This window comes from Copadichromis virginalis, linkage group LG17 (genome assembly GCF_057382275.1).
Source record: "Copadichromis virginalis isolate Kocher_CV1m ecotype Utaka linkage group LG17, C_Virginalis_male_GT1.1, whole genome shotgun sequence".
Lineage (NCBI taxonomy): Eukaryota > Metazoa > Chordata > Actinopteri > Cichliformes > Cichlidae > Copadichromis > Copadichromis virginalis.
The window spans coordinates 28,301,885-28,309,331 of record NC_140634.1 but is presented as its reverse complement, the minus strand read 5'-3'; the positions used below and the strand labels follow the sequence as shown (position 1 = coordinate 28,309,331).

At 39.3% G+C, this 7,447-nt stretch overlaps 1 protein-coding gene across 2 annotated transcripts; it reads right to left on the bottom strand.

The window, feature by feature from the left end:
• Positions 1 to 19: 19 nt before the first annotated feature.
• Positions 20 to 5,791, bottom strand: pax4 (paired box 4). 2 transcript variants are annotated; one of them, XM_085436517.1, is made up of 10 exons: positions 4,877 to 5,791; positions 4,599 to 4,729; positions 4,229 to 4,444; positions 4,049 to 4,139; positions 3,759 to 3,899; positions 3,581 to 3,663; positions 3,432 to 3,495; positions 3,162 to 3,238; positions 2,882 to 2,975; positions 20 to 2,230 (listed from the first exon to the last, which is right to left on the bottom strand). In XM_085436517.1, exons 1-10 carry the CDS (start codon positions 4,908 to 4,910, stop codon positions 1,938 to 1,940), a joined length of 1,224 nt encoding a protein of 407 aa, XP_085292643.1. In that variant the 5' UTR covers positions 4,911 to 5,791; the 3' UTR covers positions 20 to 1,937. The 2 variants fall into 2 exon arrangements, with proteins under 2 accessions (XP_085292643.1, XP_085292644.1); XM_085436518.1 differs by having other exon boundaries at positions 3,162 to 3,235.
• Between the last annotated feature and the right edge of the window lie 1,656 nt (positions 5,792 to 7,447).

Sequence of the window (7,447 nt, the reverse complement as noted above, 5' to 3'; positions counted from 1 at the left end):
CGTCTTAGCGCTTGACATATTCCTTTGCGGAATATGTTGCGAGGAACATGCCAGAAACACCATCTCTGAGTCTGTTTACTCCATCTTTTGGCAGTTTGGTCCTTATATCAGTCAGAGAAGCAAATTCTAGTGTATAATAAATACTCTTAAGTGGCTAAAGCAACGGGGGTCATACATACAACAAGGGAAGGAGATAAATAATAACATGTCAGGAACATTTGGATAACAAATTTGGACATCCCAGACTAGAGTGAGGTTCAGTTGAACTTGGATGTGCTTTTCAGCAATTCCTAAAGTTTTAGTTGCTCAATATGAGATAAGATACAGAGAATCCTCCAGATGTAAGATTAATATTTCTGTCAAATTAGTATATGAAGGCTTTTAAAGTAGTGCACTAAGTATTCAGGTTTATTGCTTAAGAAAAAGAAAGCAGTACAACAGATAAAACTACCACATGAAAGCCTTGTAACAAGAATTGGGCATGCCCGCTGCTGTAGACTTTACATACTATTCACTTTGTAATACTGTAGGAGGTCAGAATGGATTTAGTTTTATTTTTCATTAAATATCAGTAGATAAGTAATCTATGAGATCCTGAATTCATGGATACATTTCTCCATCCAGAAAAGGTTAAAACAGCTGAAGAGTTTAGAAGAGGAAATGCTAGCAACCAAAAATATTGGGAAGCACAAGGGCACAATGGGTGCAATCCATATAAAAATGTATCTTGTAAGAAAACCATAGGATATTTTACTATATAAGCACAAACTGTAAAGAAATCACTGGAGCTGAAAAAAAAAAAACTCTTATAAAAGGTCAAATACTGATCTCTGAAATGTGTCATAAATTAGCATAAAAACACTTGAAAACTGCATGTAAATTAAATACATGTGTTCAGTACCTGCTGTTAAAAATTCATATGCAGTCATCCTAAAACTTGCCTCAATTTATGCAAGATTGGTGGATGTTTCAGAAACAGTCACAACACAAACGTGGAGATATCATTTGACTATCTGGCTTCGTGATGTTATATTCCAGTGGGGGTCATTTCGCCAGTAGGCCACTTCCATGCTGCTGACCAAGCTTTTTGTATTCTGAACCCAATCTTTCCCCTGCTGACCAATTATCAGGAAACTCAGAGACTTACTGTCTCCTCACTGTAGTAAAGGGATATAAAGGAACTCAATGCCTCTGCCCTGTTGCAGTCGTAAAAAGTGATACCGAGCGGAGCAGATATCAGGTCGCATTTAAACTTTAGGGTTTTTTTTAGGGATTCTCCCACCGGCTTTTCCTGGACTGAAATCTTGGAAGTGTTCCTTACGCTCCTACACTGACACAAATGTCAAGCCTAACAATATAAAGGAGATCACGTCCATATCATCGTGTGGTAACCTTAAATGATCCATGGAGCAATCGTTTATGTAGGAGTCAAGAAGTCTTTAAAACTGATATATAACTGAGGAGCACAGCAAAGTATTCATTAAAGATTATACTCAGAGATTAAAATGTATCTCTTAATAATCTCTGTCAGTACTAAACTCTACCTTCTTTAACTTGAACCTAACTTTATTGTCCTTGTTGCCCAGCAACAAGAACAATAAAGCTTTCTTCCAAGAAAAAGTTTATTATCATCCTCATCTTATCTATTTTCTCATCCCTTCTGGTGCTATAAAGTCACATTAAGTTTGCTTCATTGCAAATGGGTTTAGTGAATTAATTTAATTATCTTACCAATCAAAAATTACATTGCATGCTAACAGCACAGACCTAAGGAAAAGTGATGAGTCGAGCTGCAGTGCAATTAAGAGGCAAAGGGTGGAAAGGACAACATTGTTGGGTCCATACTTTGTCTCCCTCTACTGGTTGAAAAGTGTCCCTTCAGTCGAGCAATTAAGCAGCACTCAAAAGCTCTTCCCGCTGATCCACTGGTCTCATTATCAGTCCATGTAGAGATGCTGATTCACATCCGGGACCAACAGAAACTGCTCATTTGTTTGAAACTGACTCCAGGTAAACGGCATTCCCTGCTGGTTCCACTGTTGAATCACAGGGCAGTCTGCCCCCCCTGTCTTTGTTGCCAAAGGGCAGGTTCTCCTCATGTCTGTGTGGTGGGGAACCAGTGGAAAACTGTATCCATCTCTGTGGAGATCCAGAGGAGTTTTGTCTATGTTTTGCATGTCACTCGGCAGATGGGGAAATGAGGATGTCGGACATTCAGAATTCCTCACGGCTGTACGTCAAGGGGGAAAAGATTATTTTCTTTAATTTCTGAAAAGTTATTGCATAGAAATTAAGATAGTACAGTATGTACTTAGGAACAATTGAGAGTAGTGATTTTAAGTGATATTGTGATCCAACAGGCAGGCTTTACCCTACACCTACCCTATTGTTCATATTTAAACGAATAAACACATAAATAGTGAATAGAGTTTACCATCCCTACAAATCCCAAATGACTTGTGAAATCGACATAAATTTATTACATGTTTAACGTATGGCTTCATAGATAGCCAACTTTATATGATGACCAACAGACAGGTAGGAGGGAAAATATTAGAATAATACCTTTTTTGTGCAACCTTAAATTAGTTCATAATCAGGATCATTGGATTCTTAATAGATTTTTAGCAGTTTAGTAAATTCAAACCCAAGCCCATCACAGGGAATGAAACTTTTTATAACATGTACTCTCATCACTGACCTTTATATCATATTCAGCTAAACTACAATCAAGCTAATCTCCAGCTTCTTTAACATCATTCTTAAATACTCTCTATCAATATGAATAAAAATTAAATTGAATGAAAATCCTCATAATCAAACAGAGAGAAAGATTATTAAAGACAGTGATTTGGTCAAAGACAGTTTTCCTGGATCTCACCTGTTTCTGTTGGGAAGAAGCAGCAATTTTGCAGCTTCCTTGCAACAGTGCTGTACGAGGAGCTGTCCGCATTGATTTTTGCCATTCCAGTAGCCTTAGAAACCGCATAAACAAAGTTTAAATACCACAATGTCACCAGACGTTTGTTAAAAACACAGAAATCTCATTTGGAAATTGCCTAGCATTGCCTAGAAATTGCCTAGAAAACTATGCTCGGAAAAACATTCACAGCGGCATGTTTTAAGGGCTCTAAAGTAGATATCACTGGTTTGCACAGTACCTGTTGAGATGTGAAGCTGTATGTCATTGTTGGATTCACAGGAACAAAGTCACTTTGCTTTTCAAAGTCTTCAGCTGCTACAAAGAAACACATTTTAACATCTATGAGGCAAGAATCGATGTGTTCAGGAGGACTTTCCATTACCAGTGTGTTCAGCTCCATTTATTATTGTCCAGTGGTCAAATTATACACATTCTTAACACATCCTTGCCACCCACACTCAGCTCCCAAGTATGTGTGCATCACACACAGACACACACTCACACTTACTCTGCGTACTACCTCTCTGCTTGGCTTCTCTTCTCCATTTAGCACGTCTGTTAGAAAACCAGACCTTTGAGGGACAGAAGCCACACCTCAGGAACAGACAGCTTAAATGTATATGAATTTCGTGATGCTAAAATTGATGAAAAGTCTACCTTGATGGTGTCCTCGGGAAGTTTAATTTCAGCAGATAGCTTCTCTCTTGTGTACATGTCAGCATACTGGCTGCGAGAGAATTCTGATTCAACACAGAGAAATAGATCTTTAACTATTACTGAGTCTAAAAATTATGCATTGTGTTAGTTTGAAATAGCTGTAGAGGTTTTAAGTCACCTTGCTCAAGTGCTCTGCTCTGCTCTGGCGTAAAGGTGGTGCGGATTCTGTGCTGCACACCTTTGGATTTCTGTTTTTTACTGCACTCTGTCTCAAACTTCTCAAACTTCTTTGCTTCTTCTTGAGCCAGAGAATACAAATCTGCACATATGGAAACACACAGACTACATGCAGTTAATATTTATACATTTATGTGTTAAATTGTCATGTTCAGTGATAAAAATTCTGATCAAACTCGATAGTCTTCCTAAACCGTTATAAATGACTTCTCCAAGGACCAAGTTACTTACCCTGCTCAACCCTGACATCAGCGTTGAGGTCCATCCACGATGGTCCGCGGTCCAAGTGGATCTTTCTTAAAATCCTATTTATGGACGACACCTTGCAGAACACAGTGTGCACAAAACACCATCAAGTGCTGGAATCGTTTCAGTGTAGTTAAAGTACATTTGAATTTGAATCTTACTTACGCTGGGGACGTTGGAGGCCTTGCATATCCGCGCCGCTGCGAGACGTTTTCGGATTTCCCAAGCAAAAATAGTCGGATTTTCCCTTTTGCACTGGATGATCGTGGAGATGACACCGGGGGTGAGAAGTCGGGGGCGGCTCCCACCGATGGTCTTGGGTTCCAGGAGTCCTGTGCGCCGGTAGCGGCTCAGGATCTTACTGACGCACCCGTTGGACACCTAAAGATGCAAGTGAGCTCCACTGTGTTAAACAAGAATAATCCGTTGATGCTGCATTTAACATAACATCGCAAAAGCTTATTTTTTCGAAATCCAAAGTTGTTGTTGTTTTTGTTGTTGTTGTTTTTGTTTATCACTATTCAGGTTACCGTACCCTGAGTATCCTGGAGATCTGGCTTGGACGGACTCCCTCCAAGGCCAGCTGAATCATTTTTCGTCTCTTGGGTTGTGGGAGCGGTCTTCCGTTGAGAAACATTCCTCCTAACTGGTTGACATTTCCACCACCTTATCACAACACATACTAAATTGGTTATTTTTTCTAATTAACCGAATACAACGAGTCCACTAAAATGTCTTACTGTCGTTCATATCTAATCCATATTCACTGATTTGTAACGAATATAAATAAGTGGTTAAAAAATGAAAATGAACCTTTATTTTCCAGATCAGTGTTCGTTCCGCACATCTCTCCTTGCTCCCAGCCTTGATGATGAAACTGAAGTCAAAACTATAAGAACTTTTTTCCAGAGAGGGGGGAGACCTTGGACTGCAATGTGAAGAATGCGATAAATTAGAATTAACGAAATTGTCGCGGTAACTCCACTCCAGTCTGGTGAACGAATTACAGTGAGAGGAATCCCACCCTTCAGCAGCAATTTATAGACCTGCACACCTCAACATGACGTGGTGATCCGATTCCTGAAATGTAAATAGTCTACTGCTTTGAAAGAGAATGTGCGTGTTAAAGGCTGGACATGTGCTTCAAGTTGGTGCGTTTAAGCGGCCAGAATCTTCGGACATAGAACAATATCCTAGCTTTAAAACCACCTGTATTCTGATCCTTTTCGGCGATTCACAAAGCACGTTTCAAGTAGCCTATTTTAAAAGCAAATGCAGACGGGGGAAGACCAAGTGAGTGATAGGAATGTATTTTGTAGAAGAATTTCCCACAAAGCGTTCCGGCAAGCCAAAATTAGAGCTCGGTTTTTGTTGTTATAATAACATCTAGACATGTCATAGTGTGAAACATCCAATCAGATATAACCTACCCCCACATCATGTCAGCATCTTTGCACCATCTACTAGTGGGATATTACACACTGCACACTTGGGCAAAGCTGATGCCACCTGAGCGCACTTTACTAAATTTCTTGGCAATGTCTGATCATCTAAAGCGTCACAAACAAATAGATTAAGTCTGTTTTTAACGTCTAGTAGCCCGTGCACTGCTCCAGCAGCTGACACACAAAAGAGTAATATCCGAGCTTGGGAACTCAAAGAGCTTCCTTTTGCGCAGTAGCTGGTTGCAGTCTTAATTAGACAATGCAGTTTTCAGCGCAGCACACTTCAGTCCTTCTCTTTTCTGCTTTGGCTCTTCTTAATGTAACGAAAATACATACCTAACCGTCTTGTTTCAAAGAAACTACATGGTCAACATCAGTGTGTTTCTCATACTTTAGTGGGTCACGTGACTTGAACATCCTCTCCTAGGTTAAGTGGCTCAGATTAAAATGATCTCTGGTCTCCTTTCATAAAACAAACATTTGGAAATCTGCTCCTATGACGACTGCCATATGGTAAAGTGCTTTTGATAAATCATAAATCCATCACAAAGTCTCTTTATTACATTTTCTTTCAAAACGTGAACAAATAGACTCCTATATGGGCGCAAGGAAAGGGCCAATTGGGGGACCTCTTTTTATGCAGAAGAGGGAGGCTAAAACAACCCTCACAGATGTTCCTTGGGCAGCCAGCAGATAAAAATACGTTGTAAACGTTTCAAAGGGAAATATTTGACGAGCAAATATTAGCCTATGTGAAAACCCACACGAGGCTCGTCTTTTGGTCTGTTTAATGACTAATTGAATCATTAGTTGGGTCCACACAGATCGAAGTGCCACCGAAATAAAGGCTTAGATTTTAAAATGCCATATGGCCCAAATTATACATTAACCACGAGTTAGAGGATAATAATACTGTGTGTACAATCAGCCAGGTTGGATAGAGGACAGCCATTTTTGGACACCATCATCTCCTTGCCAACCGACACAAAGAACGACCAGGGCGACGGTTTCTATTTATTACCAGCGAGTCAGCGTGGTCATTGATTTATAGTACTTTACTGCACATACAGTGTGTGCCAAACGAGAATAATTAAAGAACTTATGCTGTGTTGTTAAGACAGCAACACGTTTTCGTTGTGCGTAAATTTTAGTATGTGCTCGCCAGGGGAAGGGGTGAGTTTCAGCGCTTAAATAGTGCCACGGACAATATATACGTTGTAGTTATATGCCATAGATCTTTGTCTTGTGTATAAAAACTTGCGTATTGGTGCTTTACTGCTTTACTGTGTCCTAAAGCGTTTAGAACTGTGAAAAACTCAGCCGCGTAAAAAGGTTACCACAACCTCTCCAAAGCGCACCGAGTAGCTGTGTGCGCAACGAACTCGTTTTCATGGTCAGTTTCCTCCATCCTGTTACGAGATGGCAACGCGATTCAAGGAATGTTGACCTTTTTGAATTTTAAGATCGTAAATGTTCCCGCATTCTGTGAATGGAGGTGATTGTTTTAGTTTTTAATCATTGTTAGATATCCTACATGCGGTTGCATGGCCGCAGATAGCAGGATAAAAGACGGAAACAGTCTGTCTTAACATGGCATTAAGTGTAAATGTGACTTAAATGCTTATTTTTATTTGATTTGATTTTTTACTTGACGGAACTAAAAAAAAACTAATGCTGATTATATTTTTAACAGCTTAAATTTGGAAAATACACGCGTTATTCACACATTTTATGCAAGGTAAGTCATTCTTGCAATGCTTCATGTTCCACATGACCAGGTTTCCCAACATTTAGTCGCAACCTAACCCCCCCACTTTTTAATCATTAGGATTTGATTTATTTATTTATTTTTACATTTTCATAGATCCCCAAACCAAACTTTATGCAAACGAAAATAAATCACTATTTATCCTTTTTTAAACACGTTTTAATATAAATA